The sequence below is a fragment of the Platichthys flesus genome, chromosome 11 (genome assembly GCF_949316205.1).
Source record: "Platichthys flesus chromosome 11, fPlaFle2.1, whole genome shotgun sequence".
NCBI classification, from domain to species: Eukaryota; Metazoa; Chordata; class Actinopteri; order Pleuronectiformes; family Pleuronectidae; genus Platichthys; species Platichthys flesus.
In genome coordinates this window covers 2,787,744-2,810,214 of record NC_084955.1, presented here as the reverse complement: position 1 = coordinate 2,810,214, position 22,471 = coordinate 2,787,744, and the positions used below count along the sequence as shown (strand labels likewise).

General features: G+C 43.5%; 1 protein-coding gene across 1 annotated transcript in view; it reads left to right on the top strand.

Moving 5' to 3' along the window:
- The window catches only part of fbxl4 (F-box and leucine-rich repeat protein 4), a 72,142-nt gene that overhangs the window by 4,272 nt on the left and 45,399 nt on the right, over window positions 1-22,471 (top strand). Inside the window, exons 3-6 of the mRNA XM_062398936.1 lie at window positions 1,454-1,790; window positions 3,309-3,553; window positions 3,793-4,006; window positions 15,567-15,638. Coding sequence (XP_062254920.1) covers window positions 1,454-1,790; window positions 3,309-3,553; window positions 3,793-4,006; window positions 15,567-15,638 — 868 coding nt within the window. The remainder of the gene's footprint in view (window positions 1-1,453; window positions 1,791-3,308; window positions 3,554-3,792; window positions 4,007-15,566; window positions 15,639-22,471) is intronic.

Sequence of the window (22,471 nt, the reverse complement as noted above, 5' to 3'; positions counted from 1 at the left end):
CAACTACCTTTGAGTTGTAAAGTCCATACCTGTCTCAAGCCTGAAACATGCTTCTGCGTTTTCACGGGCCCGTAAGCGCAAGAGCCCTTCCGGGTCCCTTACGTGCTTATGTATCCCTCCTTACGTGCTGACGGGTGTCGACCCCCTTTTCTAAAATTTACGGCAAAGCTCCGCAAGCTCACTCAGCCCGCAAGGCTGTGATTGGTCTGCTCTACATCCCTTCTGGAGCTGCATTTCCGGTTTCATGCCCCATAATACCGGCAGAAATCACGGAAGATTTAGAAGAACGAATATGGACCAAATAGAAGAGCACTTGGCAGAAGATATCCGATAGTATGATCACTTGTATAACCTGTCACTGACTGGCGGATTTGTCCGCCAGAAAAAGGCTACGAGGAGCCGCAGTGGCTATGTAAATAAACAATCGACGAAGAAGAAAGAAGGCGTCTCTAAGGTCGTCTTCGACAAAAAGCATTACTCCGCCTAGTGTTCTGGCGCGGAATTGCTTTGTAAGACGCGCAACGGTTGGGGAAGCATGAATGAAAACGAGTCTTGCGCCACAGCGGCGTGAAAAGACGCAGACGCAGTCGCAGAAGCATGTTTCAGGCTTTAGTGTGCTTAAAATGTGTGCAGTGGTTACCTTTGTAGGGCCCCTTAGGTTTTTGACCCTGCCATGCATGTCGGCATGTACCAGTTTCTCCTCTATTGTTTGGAATCTCCTGAAGCTGATTAATGGTGGTTCAGGAAAGCTCTGGCGTAATGTTCCATCACTTTCAATGATACCCAAATTTTTGTTTGTGATCAGATTAATATTTTCTGCTTCTGTACTGTATTTTGTGGCAAAAACTGTTTTATCTTTTCTCACTTTGGAGGCAGTTTTTGGCATAAAGTTTGTCTGTCTAGATGTTTGCTTTCCACAGCATAGAGTTCCTGTATTCCCATTCCTGGATGACACCACGTGGCCACAATACTTTTGATTTGGCTTCGTAATCCTTTCCTTGTCATAGATTTTTAGTATTTGTTGCAACAGATTTTCTTGACGCCACATTGGATGAAAACTGTTGGCATATAGAACGGTATTTCTGTCAAAAGGTTTTCTTAATACTGATTTATGCAAGGTCCCTTGATTGTCCAAAAGAAACAGACATAATCAATTTACCATCCCCACAAGATATTCTACTTTAGAAAACCATTTATTTTGTGGTTAAATACAAAGTCTTCCCCCCATTTACCCAAGTATAAACCTGCATAAGAAGGGCTGTATGAAGCTCCCATTGCACATCCATTATCTATATAGAATGACTGTAGGTTTAATAGCAAAGTGTGTTGTACTATATGTAGATTGGTGCTAACAAATCAGCACCAATCTCCTAAGATGTTGGCCCTAGTTTGAAATCTCAAAGAATGGTGTAGCTTTATGGGGCAACTTCCATGTAAACTTTCTCTTGTCCAGGTGGGAGGTGCTCTGGTCGGGAGGGCCCACCAAGGTGCTGACATCTCAGGCACGCCAGTTTTCCCCCAAAATCAAACATATCAACTTCCCCACCAACTTGCTGCGTCTGGAGGTCAACAGTTCTCTGCTAGATTACTACACGGAGCTGGATGCTGTTATTCTCCGCGGGGTAAAAGAGAGGCCCATGCTGGCCCTGTATAAGATGCCTATGATCGACATCAATGACCTGAGTGACAGCGAGGAGGAGCTGTCTGACACGGGCGTTCCTTTCAGACACGGAGGTGACATCAAGCACCAGAGGACAGGAAATGGCTACTTTGACAAGCTGCCCTATGAGGTAATTAAACAGCAGAATTATAATGCCACTCTGTATAACGCTCATTCAAGACCAAACAGTCCCCTTAAATTGAATAAAGCTGCATTGTTTTAATAGCTCAAAACAATACAGATCATAAAATCATAATCTTTGATCAAGATCCATGCATCATTCTCTTGAAAACCTTGGAAATTGATAGAGGATTGATAGAATATCAGTCTGCTATTGATATTTCAATGAGTAGTTGCAATTTTGATGGCTAGAATTAAAAGGTTACTGTTGGGCCATGGCGGAGATATGCACTCTATGAAGGCCATTCTAGATTCGGGTTTTTCTTTAGAAAAGTCATTTGAAACTGAACGTGATTGTTTAATTTACCGATATTAGAACTAATGTGGAAGAGTCGTCTGTGGACTAACACCTTCACAGCCTTACATTTCAAACTTTTCTAGCAGTTGGCGTTGTTTTAAAATATCTGTATGTACATGCAAGTGGATATTGTCATGAAAGAAAGCCTCTTTAATCTTTATGCTAAGATGTTATTCAGAGCTGCTCCCTGAAACTCAATTGGTAGAAGAGGAGATCCTGAGTCCACAGAACACATTTTATTTTAGCTGCCTCATAGAGCACAGAGCTGAAGCTTTACTACTGACTCTTGTCTAAAAAATGTCCAAAGCATAAGACTGACTGGGATGTTTAATAACTAAGCTATGACCTGGATCCCAGTTGTGACTCTGACTCTGTAGAAATGGGATGTTTTCAGTGAAGAAAAATCCTTACTGGAACTCATGCATATGGATTTAATAACAATGCAATAATAATTTGCAGTATGTACTTAAAAAATCATTATATGTACCCTGTGTTTGTACACACTGCATTAAACAGTATTCCACAAAAACACATGCGCATTGTGGCCTGGGCCTGACCTGACACTTGATCTTGTTTATACTCATGGACACAGAGTCATTTTCATGCCATACTGACACATCATGTCGTCTGATACGAGCTACAAAACACCAGGAGTGCTCTTGATTTTCGTTCTCTTATTTCTTCTCCAAACCACTGCCATTAACAGCAGTCTTCACAACCATTGTGGGGTTGTCTCAGAAACACAATATAGCTATTATCTGTTGGCTGATACTCGCTTTAACACTGTATTGTTAATAAACTGCACCCCCCCCCCCCCCCCACACACACACACACCCACACACACACACACTTTGAGAGGTTCATGAACAAAGTGTAAAACAAGCCCGCTCACCTAACCACTGATCCTGCAATCAGTGCTTTATGTCCTAGATAACCACTATTTGGATCTGCCTGTAGGAGGGACGCAATTAACATTCTCTACCCTGCTCTGTTGTTTTCTGTTCTATACAAGGTCCTTCTCCTCTTGAGTTTTCTGTTATATGCTTTGTTTTTTATGCAAAAGTAATTTTTCCAGTCACACCTTTTGTCTTTTCGTTGCCCCCCTCTCAAAACTTCCCCTTTCCTTTCTCCTCTCGTCATCTAACCCCTCTCCTTGTCTTCCGTCCACAGCTCATTCAGCTGATACTGAGCCACCTGACCCTGCCAGACCTCTGCCGTCTGGCCCAGAGCTGTAAGCTGCTGCACCAGCACTGCTGTGACCCGCTGCAGTACACCCAACTGAGTCTTCAGCCCTATTGGGCCCGGCTGAGTGACGCTTCCCTGGGACACCTGCAGAGCCGCTGCACCCTCCTCCAGAGGCTCAACCTGTCTTGGACTGGCAACCGCACCGCTCTCACCCTGACTGGCTTCAGCAGGTCAGATTGTCAATGGGCCATAAGTGATAGAAAATGGAGATGACCTTGTAAAACTAGCACAAGCATAAGCATAGTTCTGACTGAGGGACATACTAAGTAAACATTTTCTTCAGTAATCCCAAAAAAGAGATCTTGAAAAAAAGATGTAAGCAATATTATTAGAAATAAGGGGGCAGAGGACTAGGTAGTTGATATGGGACTAATCTTGTTCTTTTCTATCCCCACATCTTCCTACTCAGTTTCATGAAGGCGTGTGGCATGAGCTTGGTCTGTCTAGAGCTGTCGTGCTGCCATTTTCTGAATGAGGCCTGTTTGGAGGTCATCTCTCAGACTTGTCCAGAGCTGCAAGGGCTCAACCTGTCATCCTGTGACCGCCTGCACTCGCAGGCTTTCACTCACATCTCTAAACTAACCCGCCTCCGCCGACTGGTGCTCTATCGGACCAAAATAGAGGTAGGCTCAATCAAAATCACATTTTCAACTGCAGACATAATCTGTTCTTTTCAGTTCTTAACTGGTTACCCTGGCTGTTTGTAATATAGAGATATACATGTTGTGCAGTTACTTTAAAGAAGTACCTCATATGCCTCTATTTTTTGCCAATATTAATTCTTATCTAGGATAACGCAAACAGTTACAGCAGCGTGTCTAAGTCTGAAGAAGTAAAATGCTCCAATATAATAGAAATGACTAAATGACATAAACAATGATATAGGAGAATATACTTTTGAGCTTGTTTCAGCAATAGAGAAACACTGTGGTGTTTACCAGCTCTTTTTAATTGTCAAGTACAATTGTGTTGAGGACAATTCTAATACTTTGTTATGTCAATTAGAGGTCTATAACGTTTCATGGGCATCCTAATGTACTCTTGTTCCTGTCCAGTGATCCAGTCCTGCACAACTTTGTTTAAATGGTTCTTCCTCTTCTTCCGTTTAATCAAAACTGGCCTTAAAAATGTAATGACTTTAATAGATTAATAGATGGATTCAAAATAGACCACGAGACTCAACCATTGATTAATATGCCAATTAAATGTTTTCAGTAGCATTGGCATTCTTTATTAGTATGACAGAGACTGAACAATTTTCTATCAAAATTGTTTTACAGTTGATTGTTGCATTAGGGAATAGGTTAAACTCAACAAGAACTTTTACTTTTAATACTTTTACTACTTTTATCTGTAATTTAATACATTTATTTAAGTAGCATGTTTAAGTAGCCATTTCCTACACCACTACTTTCTACGTGACACTTGCTTAAATTAACAAACACCCCAAGTCACAATTTTCCATGCTTACATTGTCAGCGTCATTTTGATATTTTCAAAAAGAGGTAAAACTCTTTCACAAAACTTTGATTTGATAAAAGCCATTGGCTGCAGTTTGTTCAGTTCATGGTGAATAGCTTCATACATAAAAATACATACACTTTTGTCTTAATTTGAATACAAAAGTTAGAAAGCCCTGTGAGGGTGGAGGACTAATAGCTATTTCCTCTATCTGCTGATTTGATGATATGCTTTGTGATGGAATCAGTTAATTCTTTGATGTAGTGGGTGAACATAAACAACTCCGAGCTCAGGGTGTCTTAAACACACATACTACATATATGCAAGTTCAAGCCTGTCGGACGTGTTAAACCGCTGTCTCTTGTGTTGGTGTGACACCTCAGCGTATCTCCAGTGTTTTCTGTCTGTTAGAGCAGCACGAGGCAGCGTCGAGTTTCTGCGGCGGAGCCAGGCAACATGCTGCAAGTTGTTTGTTCCCGGGCAGACAGAGTGCGCTGTGTCTGTTTTAAGCCCTGACATCTCAGCTGTCATTACCCTGTCACTGTTCTAATTAAATGGCTAGCTCGCCGCAGAGAGGCGTTTATAAAGATGCCAGTGACGTGTCTGAGTACGAACACCAAACGCACACACAAGAGGCTTTTCCTTTCATGTCTGACACTTTCTCCTGCCACTGAGGTTCATGTGTTGGCTGGTGCAGTTTTTAATTCCCATATCTCCCTTCTAACTGCAATTCCCCTGGAGAGACCTCTGTCCTTGCTATGCTGAATTTGTGAGGAGAAGTAGGGGACTCCGTAGTTCTGCTGGGTGACTTCAACGCCCACGTGGGCAACGATGGAGACACCTGGAGAGGCGTGGTGGGGAGGAACGGCCTCCCTGATCTGAACCCGAGCGGTCGTTTGTTATTGGACTTCTGTGCTAGCCATGGATTGTCCATAACAAACACCATGTTCGAACATAAGGGTGCTCATAAGTGTACCTGGTACCAGAGTACCCTAGGCCGAAGATCAATGATCGATTTTGTGATCGTGTCATCTGATCTGAGGCCGCATGTTTTGGACACTCGGGTAAAGAGAGGGGCGGAACTGTCAACCGACCACCATCTGGTTGTGAGTTGGATCAGGGAGTGGGGGAAATTTCCGGATAGACCTGGTAAGCCCAAACGAGTAGTGCGGGTGAACTGGGAACGTCTGGAGGAGGCCCCCGTCCTAGGTATCTTCAACTCACACCTCCGGCTGAGTTTTTCTGGCATTCCTGTGGAGGTTGGGGGCATTGAGCCGGAGTGGGCGGTGTTCAAAGCCTCCATTGCTGAAGCTGCGGCGGCTAGCTGTGGCCTCAGGGTCTTAGGCTCCTCAAGGGGCGGTAACCCTCGGACACCGTGGTGGACACCGGTGGTCAGGGAAGCCGTCCGATTGAAGAAGGAGGCCTTCCGGGATATGATATCCTGGAGGACTCCTGACTCGGTTGCAGGGTACCGACAGGCCCGAAGGGCTGCAGCTGCTGCCGTGTCGGAGGCTAAGCAGCGGGTGTGGGAGAAGTTCGGAGAGGTCATGGAGAAGGACTTTCGGTCGGCACCAAAGTGTTTCTGGAAGACTATCCGGCACCTCAGGAGGGGGAAACGGGGAACCATCCAAGCTGTGTACAGTAAGGATGGGACTCTGTTGACCTCAACTGAGGAGGTTGTCGGACGTTGGAAGGAACACTTTGAGGAACTCCTGAATCCGAATAACACGCCCTCTATGTTGGAGGCAGAGCTCGAGGTTGATGGTGTTTCATCGTCAATTTCCCTGGTGGAGGTCACTGAGGTGGTCAAACATCTCCGCAGTGGCAAGGCCCCAGGGATTGATGAGATCCGACCAGAAATGCTAAAGGCTCTGGGTGTTGAGGGGCTGTCATGGTTGACACGCCTATTCAACATCGCGTGGGAGTCGGGTACAGTGCCAAAGGAGTGGCAAACTGGGGTGGTGGTTCCCCTGTTCAAAAAGGGGGACCAGAGAGTGTGTGCCAATTACCGGGGCATCACACTTCTCAGCCTCCCTGGTAAGGTCTACTCCAAGGTGCTGGAAAGGAGGGTTCGGCCGATCGTCGAACCTCAGATTGAAGAGGAACAATGCGGTTTTCGCCCCGGACGTGGAACTACAGACCAGCTCTTCACTCTCGCAAGGATCCTGGAGGGGGCCTGGGAGTATGCCCATCCGGTCTACATGTGTTTTGTGGATCTGGAGAAGGCGTATGACCGGGTCCCCCGGGAGAATCTGTGGGAGGTGTTGCGGGAGTATGGGGTAAGGGGGTCTATCCTCAGGGCCATCCAATCCCTGTACTCCCAAAGCGAGAGCTGTGTTCGCGTCCTCGGCAGCCAGTCAGTTTCGTTCTCAGTGGATGCTGGTCTCCGCCAGGGCTGCGCCTTGTCACCAATCCTGTTTGTGATATACATGGACAGGATATCGAGGCGTAGTCGGGGTGGGGAGGGGTTGCAGTTCGGTGGTCTGAGGATCTCGTCACTGCTTTTTGCAGATGACGTGGTCCTCATTGGATCATCGGCCTGTGACCTTCAGCACTCACTGGATCGGCTGGTGGCCGAGTGTGAAGCGGCTGGGATGAGGATCAGCACCTCTAAATCTGAGGCCATGACTCTTAGCAGGAAACCGATGGATTGCTTACTCCGGGTAGGAAATGAGTCCTTAGCCCAAGTGAAGGAGTTCAAGTACCTTGGGGTCTTGTTCGCGAGTGAGGGTACTATGGAGCGTGAGATTGGCCGGAGAATCGGAGCAGCGGGGGCGGTATTGCGTTCGCTTTACCGCACCGTTGTAACGAAAAGAGAGCTGAGCCGCAAGGCAAAGCTCTCGATCTACCGGTCGATCTTCGTTCCTATCCTCACCTATGGTCATGAGGGCTGGGTGATGACCGAAAGGACGAGATCACGGGTACAAGCGGCCGAGATGAGTTTTCTCAGAAGGGTGGCTGGCGTCTCCCTTAGGGATAGGGTGAGAAGCTCAGCCATCCGTGAGGAACTCGGATTAGAGCCGCTGCTCCTTCACTTAGAAAGGAGTCAGCTGAGGTGGTTCGGGCATCTGGTAAGGATGCCCACTGGGCGCCTTCCTTGGGAGGTGTTTCAGGCACGTCCAGTGGGGAGGAGACCTCGGGGAAGACCCAGGACTAGGTGGAGAGATTATATCTCAACACTGGCCTGGGAACGCCTCGGGATCCCCCCGTCAGAGTTGGTCAATGTGGCCCGGGAAAGGGAAGTCTGGGGCCCCCTGCTTGAGCTGCTCCCCCCGCGACCCGACCCCGGATAAGCGGATGAAAATGAGATGAGATGAGATGAGAAGTTATAAAAAATCTGTTTTGCAATATTAAGTTCCCCCAGTATGCCAGGAAATCATCATGATCGGACGTGTTATTATTATTTAAACGTAATTTGCTATTTGGATGTATAACTTTTATAGAATTTCACTCAGATCAGATATCAGGGCTTTAATCTGTTGTTGGTCATGTTGCTGCAGTAAAGCAGTTATTTATTGATCTTTTCCAGCTGTTTTGACCCTTATTATGGGCACTGCCTAGTGGTGCAGGCACCACTAGGCAGTGCATTGCATGGCGCAACGCCTAGTATGGGGAATATTACTATTCCCCATACTTCTTATTATGGGTGCCTAGTTGCCTAGTTGCCTAGTGGTGCAGGCACCACTAGGCAATGCAATATGCACTACCACAGCAATATGTTGCGCCATGCAATGCACTACATATTACTATTCTGTATACTTATTATTATGCAGTGCATTGCATGGCGCGTTGCACTACATATTACTATTCTGTATACTTATTATTATTATTATAATTATTATAATTCTTACTTCTTCTTCCGTAAAATTTCGATACGCTTCTCCTCCTACAAATTTTGTCGCACATTCACGAGACCCACAAATAAACATGCGGAATAACGTTGATTAGTGTGCTATTATTCCGATTTTTGATTCGTCCCCCGGTTTGCTAAAAAATCGCGATAACGAGGCTGAAAACGTACAATGGGAGTCAAGCATGCTCTACCAAAAGACCGACAGTGCGAAAAAGAGGCATTTTCAGGTGCCCCGGGTGCACTAAAACTGCTCTCAAATCCCCAAACGGAGGTCCTCAGACATGATTTTTAGATATTTGAGGTCGTGAGATTGTTTCCTTCGCAGACATGTCAATCTCAAATCTCTCGGACCTGTGCTTATATGCGCATCGAAAAATCGAGGAATTATTTCCGGATCCTTCTCCCATTGGAGCCCTATGTTAATTCTGAAGATTTTTCTGAAAAGATTAAAACTGAAAAATAAAACGTAAATCGCTCCCACAGCTCCATTTCTCAGCTCTCACGACTAAAAAATAAATCTGGTTGTAGTGTAAACTCTTGTGATTCTCAAAATGTTTTCATTTTCCAGATAGGACTTATAGTTTTTGAGTAACAAGTATTTGTTTGATGACACCGCTAGAGTGTGGAAAGATGTCTCTTCCATCAAAAGTAATGATGGAGAAGGAGGAGAATTTATGAAATGAGAAGTACGATCTAAACTGCTCGTACAGCCTCATTTTTTTACTTCAATCAATAATATAGATATGTACTTGTTCGTCCAAGTCTCGTGATTCTCACGTTTTTTTCATTTCACGGATAGGAGTTATAGATTTTGAATTAGATTATTTTGTTCGGGACGTTCTCCAGAGGGCTGATATTCCCCTCTCTATCTATCGCACCTGGCGTAATCACAGTCACACACACAGGGGGAGGGGGGACAGTCAGATCTATTTTTAGACTTCACAGGTGGTGTAATCAGAGTCACACACGCAGAGGGAGGGGGGTCAAAAGGGACATCGAGATCTATTTTTAGACTTCACAGGTGGTAATCAGCACTGCAGGTTGTTCAGTTAGTAGAGCAGAGGGACAGTAACCCAAAATGGTGTGTTGAAGTCCAGGTGTTGGTAAAACACAAACATTGAATTTTTTCTTTGTCTTTCAGGGGGGAACTGTTGAATTCTTTAAATAATCAACTGTCAATGATATCTTAAGTCAATGTGTTCATTTTCCAGATAGGACTTATAGTTTTTGAGTTACAAGTATTTGTTGGTGGAGATTTATGAAATGAGAAGTACGTTTCTAAACTGCTCATGCAGCCTAATTTTTTTACTCTAAACAATAATATAGATATGTACTTGTTCGTCCAAGCCTTGTAATTCTTACGGTGTTTTCATTTCACGGGTAGGAGTTATAGATTTTGTATTAGAGCATTTTGTTCGGGACGTTCTCCTGAGGTTTGATGTCTCCCTCTCATTCCCCACACCTGGCGTAATCAGGGACTCACACACGCAGAGGGAGGGGGGACAGTCAGATCTATTTATAGAATGCTTCACGGGTGTTGATCAACACTGTAGGTGCTGCAGTCAGTAGAGCAGAGGGACAGTGACCCAGAGGGGGCCAGTTGAAGTCCCAGTGTGGGCGGGGCTTACATTGTTTTTTTTATTTTCATTGTCTTTCAGGGGGGAACTGTTGTAGTGCAATGTGATTGGCTCTTGATCAGATTCCTGTATTAGTGTGTATGAAGTGATAGTGATACCGCCACCTGGTAGTCGTTGTGAAAATGAAGTTTTAGCAATCACCCCCAAAATCCTGTCACATGATCAGAGCCCTGACCTGATCAAGTCAGGACTATTACTGCATACACATTATAAGTGCAGTGTTTCCCCCAGTAAATGTCTCAGTCAAGGTGGTAAGCAGGTGGCGGTGCTGTTGGCGCGGCGCATAGCGCCGCGGCGAAAATTTTTGGGGGTATTTTGCTCAAAGATGCCAGTACGCATGAATGAAATAAACAACTGTTTATTTCAATATAAATAAACAACAGTAGGTACAAATGTTGTGGAAAACATGCAGACACTACAAAATAGGGTTTAAGCCGGTTTTTAAGAAAAATCAAGCTGCCTCGGAAGTTGACAGTTTGTGATGTCGGATTCCGTTCGAATTAACCGCCTATTCATTGTGGACGGCAAGAAAAAAAAAGTTTTCGCGCATGCGCACCTGATTCTGTATGATTTAACATGTACGCAAATAAGCATCATTCTTTGTGCCTTTTTTACGTAAATGGTATGCCACATAAGCCTTTACGTTACATATCATTCATGGACCAATTAAAATCGAGATATTACTAGACATTTACGCAGCTTAAGGCCAATGTATGCTACTCCGAGTCCGTTGCGGACTGACGGAAGGACGGAGCGGACGGACCCTTTTTGATTTATAGTTCTACGAGCCTTTTTGTTGTGAAAACAATTCACCGCCAGAACAGTAGATGGCGCAACTGAAGTCGAGCTTAGAGAAGCCTACCTCATGAGGTATATAGAAGAAATCCACGCTGGTTTATTTACGTCCTCCTGGCTCCTCACACACAGTGAACGATGGCAGCTAACAGAAAAAGGATGTTGATGACGCGACAGTTTTTGCTGAATAAAGTGACACCCAGCGGGTCATAATGCTTATGTTATCGTGTCTTAACGCAGCGGTTCCCCGGTCTTGTTTCCAAACTGCGTTGCTAATTCAACAGCTGCAACAGCTTGAAGCTACACGGAGGCAGCTAGCTTCCCCCCAGCTTCCACACACAGTCAGCAGGGACACCCGATACTAACTACTACCGTTAGTTAGTATCGATCTAAAGTGTTTGCTTCTAACCTGACGGTGTTTGAGAAAGAGTGTCATGAGCCGTGGGATTAAAGTCAGCGGGTTTTTGCGCTGTTCCCACCGCAGTTAGCATGGTGGTTAGCCCGCTAGCCACGTTATGAAAGTTCGTTATAACAGTATGTGACCGTACACACGTGCCGTAAGTGCTCTAACCAGCCACCGTCAGCCGGACAACGCCGCTGGCTTAACACACTTGTCACATTAATTATAGAGTTGTAGCTGTGATTTTGGTTTATTGTGATGTAGGGAATGGAACAGGAAGTTTCCATTCCGAAATGCTGGCGTTAGCGGACCAATCACAGCCAAGGGCTATCCGTGGGCTCTCCGCCATTTCGACGTGTAGTTAGAAAAAGGAGAGCTGCACGAAAAGCTCGCCGAGGAGCCGCGGAGAGGGCGTTCCACGTTGGAGAAGGCGGTCCTATCTGTCCGTTATGCTGTAGTCCTACATGATGATGAATGCTGTCTTTTATTTTTAAGTTGAATAGAAGTAGTACCGGTAGTTTGAATCGGCGAAGGTTTGACTTGTTGCCTTACGTTTATTCTGCCCTCGGTGTGAGGGACGGGTCCGTTAAGTCGATGGATGCGATGTTTAATCATTTAGACCAAACTACAGTAGGCTACGGGCAAACCTGAAGTCACCGTCGTGACATTTCATATACGTCCCGTCTGTGTGTGTGAGTGAGTGAGTGGGTGAGAGAGAAAGAAAGAAAGAAAGGGAGGAACTTATTTGAAATCGGCCGTGCGTGCCTGTTTGTTGTTTATTGTTTTTGATTTAATAATATATAGGTTTAGAGAAATCTGGCTTTCAGAACTCAGTGCCTACCCACTCACTGACCTCACCGCACGTCACTGGCGGTAGATTGACAGGTGACTATGATAGACTATGCAACAATATATTCAACCACCAGATGTCGCCGTCTCAATTACACTCAAAAAACTTTATTGGCACGACTAATGTTGTAAACAGTATTGCCTGAGTATTATCAATGCTATTTTTTTTTTTTTTTTTTTTTTTCAATACATTGGTAGTCAAGGCGGGGCCCTAGTCTTGTTAAGGCGGCTGCCTTAACAAGATAGTGCTGGGGGAAACCCTGAATTGATAGCGCCACCTAGTGGTCCGTTTGAAAATGAAGTTTGTGCAATCGGTCCCAAATTGAACAACCTTCATTAGATTCAAGACCTGAACAGATATATAAGTGAGTATGCAGAGATAGTGATAGCGCCACCCAGTGGTTGGTATGAAAATTAAGTTATAGCAATCGCCCCCAAAATCCCGTCACATGTTCAGAGCCCTGTCCTGAAGAGGTCAATGAGTGTGTATGCAGTGTTAGCGATGGTGCCACCTACTGATCAAGTCTCTCTCTCTCTCTCTTAAACCAGTCCCTCTCTCTCTTTTTTATACTAGCCATTCTCCCTCTCTGGGTCTCTCCTTCTCTGGGTCTGTCTATCGCTCTCTTAAAGCAGCCAGTCTCTCTCTCTCTCTCTCTCTCTCTCTCTCTCTCTCTCTCTCTCTCTCAAATTGAGACAGTCTGTCTCTCTTCCCCAAAAAACAAAAAGTCTCTTTTCGACCCGGAGGCAGAAGGCACCCATTTTGAAATTTCTCGGCAGGAGGAATTTTCTAGTTATATTTATTTCTTCTGCCAAAAAGTTCGGCGCGCACATTCACAAGACCCACAAATAAACCTGCGAAATTACGTCGAATGGTGTGCTATTATTCAGATTTTTGATTCGTCCCCCGGTTCACTCAAAAATCGCGATAACGTAGCCGAAAACGTACAATGGGACTCAATCTCGCTTTACCAAAAGAGCGACAGTGCGAAAAAGACCTGTTTTCAGGTACCCCGGGTGCACTAAAACTGCTCTCAAATCCCCAAACGGAGGTCCTCAGACATGATTTTTAGATATTTTAGGTGGTGAGGTTGTTTCCTTCGCAGACATGTCACTCGCAAATCTCTCGGACCTGTGCTTCCGGATCCTTCTCCCATTGGAGCCCCATGTTAATTCTGAAGATTTTTCTGAAAAGATTAAAACTGAAAAATTAAACGTAAATCGCTCCCACGGCTCCATTTCTCAGCTCTCACGACTAAAAAATATATATGGTTGTAGTGTAAATTCTTGTGATTCTCAAAATGTTTTCATTTTCCAGATAGGACTTATAGTTTTTGAGTAAAAAGTATTTGTTTGATGACGGTGCTAGAGTGTGGAAAAATGTCACTTCCATTAAAAGTAATGATGGAGAAGGAGGAGAATTTGTGAAATGAGAAGTACGTTTCTAAACTGCTCCTACAGCCTCATTTTTGGGCTCTAAACAATAATATAGATATGTCCTAGTTCGACCACATCTTGTAATTCTCAAGGTGTTTTCATTTATCGGATAGGAGTTATAGTTTTTGAATTAGAGCATTTTGTTCGGGAGGTTCTCCCGAGCTCTTATGTCTCCCTCTCATTCTGGCACACCTGGCGTAATCAGAGCCACACACGCAGAGGGAGGGGGGCCAAAGGGGGAACAGGGGACAGTCAGATCTATTTTTAGACTTCACAGGTGTTAATCAACACAGCAGGTAGTGCATTCAGAGGAGCAGAGGGACAGTTACTCAAAATGGCGTGTTCCAGTACCAATGTGGGTAAGATACAAACATTGAGTTTTTTTCTTTGTCTTTCAGGGGGGAACTGTTGAATTCTTTAAATAATCAACTGTCAATGATATCTTAAGTCAATGTGATTGGATTAGTGGATCTGTCGCTGACTCAGTGATCCACTGGTTGTGACTTCAAAACCAACAGAAGCCAAAAATTACTTTTGGTACTTTATAGTTTTGGAGTAACAAGTATTTGTTTGATGACGGTGCTAGAGGGTGGAAAAATGTCTCTTCATTTAAAACTAATGATAGCAAAAGGATGAGATTTATGAAATGAGAACTACATTTCTAAACTGCTCGCATGGCCTGATAGATATGTACTTGTTAGTCCAAGTGTTGTGGTTCTCAGGGTGTTTTCATTTATCTGATAGGAGTTATAGATTTTCAATTAGAGCATTTTGTTTGGGACCTTCTCCTCAGGTCCTCTGTGTCACAGGTGCGTCGCTAGTGAAGATACACACGCTGAGGAGGGGGGCCTGAGGGGGAAAGGGGGACAGTGAGATCTTTATAGTAGCCACTTCAAAGGTGTTCAACAGCATAGGTAGTCTAGTGGTTACAGAAGAGGGTTAGTAACTCAAACGTCGGGGGTTCAAGTCCAATTGAGGGAAGAACTTTAATATTGTCATTTTCTGGGTCTTTCAGAAGGGAAACTTTGACACCTAGTGGTCATTGGGAAAATGAAGATTGAGCAATCGGACCCAAATCACACACATCAGATTCCAGACCTGAACAGATATATTAGTGTGTATTTATTGATAGTGATAGCGACACCTAGTGGTTGGTCTGAAAATGAAGTTTTGGCAATTGGCCCCAAATTGGACACACTTCATCAGATGCCAGACCTGAACAGATATATTAGGGTGTATTCATTGATAGGGATAGCGCCACCTAGTGGTCAGGGTGAAAATGACGTTTTTACGAATCAACCCCAAAATTCTGTCACATGATCAGAATCAACATCTGATCAAGGCAAGACTATGACTGCATACACACTAATAGTGATAGTGCCACCTAGTGGTCAGTTTGAAAATTAACTATGAGCAATCAACCCCAAAATTCTGTCACATGATCAGAGCCCTGACCTGAAGAGACCTATGAGTGTATGCAGTGTTAGTGATAGCGCCCCCTACTGATCAAGTCGCTCTCTCTTTCTTAAACCAGTCACTCTCTTTCTCTTTCTCTCTGAGTCTCTCTCTGAAACTGGTACATTTTCTCTCTCTCTCTCTTGGGCTGTCTCTCTCTCTTAAAGCAGCCAGTCTGTCTCTCTTCCCCAAAACACTAAAAGTCTCTTTTCGGCAGGAGGAATTTTCTAGTTTAATAACGCCTAGTTTTAAAGCATAAGTCTCTAACCCTGTGACTTTCTTTCTCCTTGTATCTCCAGCAAACATCTATTCTGAGCATCCTGACTTTCTGCATAGAGCTGAGGCACCTCAACCTAGGGAGCTGTGTGAGGGTGAGTATTTAAACATGCACGCACGCATGCACGCACACACACTAACACACACACACACAAACTAGATGATCCTTTAATTTACTCTACTAATAAACTTTATTAGTAGAATTAACAAACTAGCAATTTGCTACTGTGAGGTTCTAAATAAACTAATAGCATTTTGTTAAATACATCTATTTGCTTTCTGGTTGAGAGTTAGGTGAGAAGATGGAAAAATCTGTTCTGATTTGTGAAGGCTACATCCAGCAGTCCCTGGGAATAGGAGTAAAGAGCTGTCTATTTATTCCCCTGTAAAAACTGCTTGTCAGCACATTAAAAACTAACTTGCACGACATGTACCTTCTGAAGACTTAATTTTCAAGCTATTTAAAGGTATTGATTCTTCCTAGATTTATTAGGGCCCGAGCACCGAAATCGGTGTGAGGCCCTATTGAATTCTTAAGGATTTTTATTATTATTAGGGCCTGAGCACCGAAATCGGTGTGAGGCCCTATTGAATTCTTAAGGATTTTTAGGGCCCGAGCACCGAAATTGGTGGGAGGCCCTATTGAAATTGAATGATTATTATTAGGGCCCGAGCACCGAAATCGGTGGGAGGCCCTATTGAAATTGAAATGATTATTAGGGCCCGAGCACCGAAATCGGTGGGAGGCCCTATTGAAATTGAAATGATTATTATTATTATTATTATTATTATTATTTTTCTTAGCTTAAATGAATTGGCTTTTTGAGGGCTTTAATGTGCTCAAAAAGTTGTAGGAGTTTGCAGTAAATTCGAAGGCGGCAAAAATGTACGTATTCTGGAGTATTTTGAAAAGGGCGTGGCAAAATGCCTCAAGAGCGCCACCTATGGAAAAGCCCGTCATTTAGCATTCACCGATCTTCAAAAAAAACAAAGACTATTGTGTATCATGACTAGATGCACAAAAAAGTCCATCAGTGCATTATGAATAACGCAACAGGAAGCCCGGCAGTTTGACTTTAGTGGCCATTTTGGTCATATTCCATATTTTTTCTTTGATGTACAGCTTTCATCAGATCAACTTCAAATTTAGACGATCGTCATCACAACAAATTGGAGATCTAAAGTTATTGAAGGATTACGTTTTAGCAAAACCGTCTGACCGTGGTGTGGCGTTAAAGTTTGATGAAACGCCATCAAAACACAAGCTTCCATATTTCAGACATATTTTGTCCAATTGAGTCCAAACTAGACACATACGACAAGAGTCGCCACCAGAAGACATCGGTGCAGAAATTGTGACTTACAATCACAGCGCCCCCTGGTGGCAACAGGAAATGTCTTGTTTTTGGTGCGTGTTATGTTTTTATGTACTACTCAGACAGCTTTCATCAGATCAACTTAAAAATTAGATGAGACTCTACAAAACAAGATGAAGATCTAAAGTTATCAATATTTAAACTTTTCATCATACCGTGTGACCGTGGTGAGGTCTCAAAGTTCGACTAAACGCCAATATAAGCGAGCTTCTGTAACTTAGACATATTTTGTCCAATCGACTCCAAACTACACATATAAGACAAGAGTCGCGACTGGAGGACATCTACCTAGAAATCATGACTTAAAAGGAAAGCGCCCCCTGGTGGCATCAGGAAATGTCTTGTTTTGGTCATCTTACTCTTTGATTTATTTGTCGGAGAGCTTTCATCACATCAATTTAAAATTTAGACGGGTGGCATCACAACAAGATGGAGATCTAAAGTTATCAAAGAAACAACTTTTCGACACCCAGTCTAACTGTGGCGGGGCATCAAAGCAGCTCCCCATGACACACGAAAACGCTTTAAAGGGGACATATTCGCTTTAAAGGGGACATATTATTTCCATTTCACCACAGTTGATATGGTTCCTTGGGGTCTTAATGAAATGTCTGTAAAATATTTTGGTAAAAATACCCCAAGGATAATTTAAAACAGCACCTTTTTACTCTGTCTAAAACAGACCTCCTCAGATCAACCTGTTTTGAAGGCCCGCCCCCCTCTCACCCCGCCCCCATCTTACCCCACCCCCTTTCACCCCTCTCATCCCTCCATCTTCTCACCCCTCCCCCCTCTCATGGAGGTGTAGGACATGTACTTGAATGTGTTCTCACTACAGAATGCATTCAACATCTATAGGGCAGATTATGGGCCTCGTGAAAATGTACGTATTCTGGGGTATTTGGAAATGGGTGTGGCAAAATGGCTCAACAGCGCCACCAACGGTGCTTTCCCTCATTTACGGAGAAACATCTCATTTAGCATTCACTGATCCGCACGAAATTGAAGACGGTTGTGTATCATCACCAGATGCACAAAAAACGCGCTCGGAGCAATGTGAAAAACGCAACAGGAACCCCGCCATTTTCGATTTGGACCATATTCCATGTTTTTTATTTTCAAGTACTTCTTGGAGAGCTTTCATCAGATCAACTGAAAATTTAGACGAGTGTCATCACAACAAGATGGAGATCTAAAGTTATTGAAAGATCAATTTTTCGCCACACCGTGTGACCGTGGCGAGGCATCAAAATGTGACTAAACGCCATCAAAGCATGAGCTTCTGTATCTTGGACATATTTGGTCCAATCGAGTTCAAACTACACATGTAAGACAAGAAGCGCGACCTGATGACATCAACAAAGACACCATGACTTAAAATCATAGCGCCACCTGCTGGCTACAGGAAGTGAAGCGTTTATCTTGCATCAGTGCGCAAATGCATGCAACGCTGAGACGAGCGCTTGGTCATCGAACGGTCTCTCTTCCCCGACCGCAACAGACTTGAAATTGCCTGTGCTCGGGCCTGTTAGTGCTACAACGTAGCCCTAGTTAGGGCCCGAGCACCGAAATCGGTGAGAGGACCTATTGAAATTGAAAAGATTATTATTAGGGCCCGAGCACCGAAATCGGTGAGAGGACCTATTGAAATTGAAAAGATTATTAGGGCCCGAGCACCGAAATCGGTGGGAGGCCCTATTGAAATTGAAAAGATTATTATTATTATTAGGGCCCGAGCACCTCTGGTGAGAGGCCCTATTGAAATTGAAAGGATTATTCTGAGAATTTTTTAAACATGCTCAAAAAGTTGCAAAAGTTTGCAATAAATTAGAAAGTGGTGTAAATTTAAATATTCTGGAGTATTTAGAAATGGGCGTGGCCAAATGGCTCAACAGCGCCACCTACGGAAAAGCCCCTCATTTAGCATTCACTGATCCTCATGAAAATAAGGATAGTTGTGTATCATGACAAGATGCACAAAAAAGACTCACAGACTATAATGAAAAAATTAACAGGAAGCCCGCCATTTTGGATTAAGTGGCCATTTTGGTCATATTCCATATTTTTACTTTGATGTACTTCTCGTAGAGTTTTCACCATATCAACTTAAAATTTAGACGAGTGTCATCACAACAAAATGGAGATCAAAAGTTATTGAAAGATGAACTTTTCGTCATACTGTCTGACCGTGGCGTGGCGTCAAAGTTTGATGAAACAGCATCAAAACACGAGCTCTCTATCTCAGACATATTTGGTCCAATCGACTCCAGACTACACATGTAAGACAAGAGTCGCGACCTGAAGACATCTACAATATATCGTGACTTAAAATCACAGCGTCTCCTGGTGGCATCAGGAAATGTCTTGTTTTTGGTACATTTTACAATTTGATGTATTTCTCCTCATCCACTTTGTGAAACCACGTCAAACTGTGTCAAATGGGTCTCAAGACATTGAGAATGTAGGCTTACGATTACTGTGACTTTTTATCATGCGGATTATTAATGGGGTGTCATCAAAGTTCAACTCGCCTTGACACACGATATTGCTGTAACTTCTGTGTTCAAGGGTCCAGCTCCCTCAAACTACATGTGTGTATCAACAGCCCACCCCTGAAGATATTCAGATGGTTTTAAGGAATGGGCGTGTCAAAATAACTGACTAGCGGCCCCTAAAGGGCAGCCCCAGCACTACGATTAGTCTACATCTACAAAAATCGAAAGTGACATGTGTCTTTTGATGACAAAGAAATAAGTCTCTCGGACAGATATGCTAAACCACACAGGAAGCCCGCCATTTTGGATTTGGTAGCCATTTTGGCCATAATCCACACTTTTACTTTGATGTACTTGTTCTAGAGCTTTCAACAGATCAACGTGAAATTTAGTTGAGTGTCATCACAACAAGATGGAGATGAAATGTTATTAAAAGATTGATTTCTTGTCTCATGGTGTGACCGCGGCGTGACGTCAAAGTTTGATTACACGCAATTAAAACATGAGCTTCTGTATCTTGGACATATTTGGTCCAATCCAGTCCAAACCAGACTTGTAAGACAAGAGTCGCAACCTTATGACATCTACAAAGACACCATGATTTAAAACGATAGCACCACCTGTTGGCTACAGAAAGTGAGGCGTTTATCCTTGCTGCAGTGCCCAAACGCATTTAATAAGGAGACGAGCGCTTGGTCATCGAACGCTCTTTCTTCACCGACCGCAACAGACTTGAAATCGCCTGTGCTCAGGTCCGTTAGTGCTGCAACGTAGCCCTAGTTATTAGGGCCCGAGCACCGAAATCGGTGGGAGGCCCTATTGAAATTGAAAGTATTATTCTGAGAATTTTTAAACATGCTCAAAAAGTTGTAAAAGTTTGCAGTAAATTAGAAAGTGGTGTAAATTTACGTATTCTGGAGTATTTGGAAATGGGCGTGGCAAAATGGCTCAACAGCGCCACCTACGGAAAAGCCCCTCATTTAGCATTCACTGATCCTCACAAAAATGAGGATAGTTGTGTATCATGACAAGATGCACAAAAAAGCCTCAAAGACCATTGTGAAAAAGTTAACAGGATACCCGCCATTTTGGATTAAGTGGCCATTTTGGTCATATTCCATATTTTTACTTTGATGTACTTCTCGTAGAGTTTTCACCATATCAACTTAAAATTTAGACGAGTATCATCACAACAAAATAGAGATCAAAAGTTATTGAAAGATAAACTTTTCGTCACACCGTCTGACCGTGGCGTGGCGTCAAAGTTTCATGAAACGCCATCAAAACACGAGCTCTCTATCTCAGACATATTTGGTCCAATCGATTCCAAACTACACATGTACGACAAAAGTTGCGACCTGAAGACATATACAAGATATTGTGACTAAAAATCACAGAGCCTCCTGGTCGCAGCAGGAAATGTCTTTTTTTGGTACATTTTACACTTGGATGTATTTCTCCTCATCCACTTTGTGAAACCATGTCAAACTGGGTCTAATGGGTCTCAAGACATTAATAATGTAGGCTTACGATTACTGTGACTTTTATTCATGCGGATTATTAATGGCGTGTCATCAAAGTTCAACTCGCCATGACACACGAAATTGCTGTAACTTCCGTGTTCATGGGTCCAGCTCCCTCAAACTACATGTGTGTATCTACAGCCCACCCCTGAAGATATACAGATAGTTTTAAGGAATGGGCGTGTCAAAATAACTGACAAGTGCCCCCTAAAGGGCAGCCGCGGCACTACGATTGGTCTACATCTACAAAAATCAATAGGGACATGTGTCTTTTCATGACAAAGAAATAAGTCTCTTGGACAGATATGCTAAACCACACAGGAAGCCCGCCATTTTGGATTTGGTAGCCATTTTGGCCATATTCCACACTTTTACTTTGATGTACTTGTTGTGGAGCTTTCATCAGATCAACGTGGAATTTAGTTGAGTGTCATCACAACAAGATGGAGATGAAAAGTTATTAAAAGATCGATTTCTTGTCTCACGGTGTGACCTTGGCGTGACGTCAAAGTTTGATTACATGCCATTAAAACATGAGCTTCTGTATCTTGGACATATTTGGTCCAATCCAGTCCAAACCAGACATGTAAGACATGAGTCGCGACCTGATGACATCTACAAAGACACCATGATTTAAAACGATAGCACCATCTGCTGGCTACAGAAAGAGAAGCGCCTATCCTTGCTGCAGAGCTTAAAACGCACGCACGGCAGAGACGTGCGCTTGGTCATCGATCGTTCTCTCTTCCCCGGCCGCAACAGACTTGAAATTGCCTGTGCTCGGGCCCGTTAGTGCTACAACGTAGCCCTAGTTAGGGCCCGAGCACCGAAATCGGTGAGAGGACCTATTGAAATTGAAAAGATTATTATTATTATTATTTTTCTTCGCTCAGTGAATTGGCTTTTTGAGGGCTTTAACGTGCTCAAAAAGTTTCTAAAGTGTACAGTAAATTACAAATGTGCGCAAGTTTACGTTTTCTGAAGTATTTTGAAAAGGGCGTGGCAAAATGGCTCAAGAGCGCCACCTACGGAAAAGCCCCTCATTTAGCATTCACCGATCCTCAAAAAAAACATAGATTATTGTGTCTCATGACAAGATGCACAAAAAAGTCCATCAGTGCATTATGAATAACGCAGCAGGAAGCCCGCCAGTTTGACTTTAGTGGCCATTTCGGTCATATTCCATATTTTTTCTTTGATGTACTTGTCGTACAGCTTTCATCAGATCAACTTCAAATTTAGACGATCGTCATCACAACAAATTGGAGATCTAAAGTTATTGAAGGATTACGTTTTAGCAAAACCGTCTGACCGTGGTGTGGCGTTAAAGTTTGATGAAACGCCATCAAAACACAAGCTTCCATATTTCAGACATATTTTGTCCAATTGAGTCCAAACTAGACACATACGACAAGAATCGCGACCAGAAGACATCGGTGCAGAAATTGTGACTTACAATCACAGCGCCCCCTGGGGGCAACAGGAAATGTCTTGTTTTTAAGACGTGTTATGTGTTTATGTACTACTCGGAGAG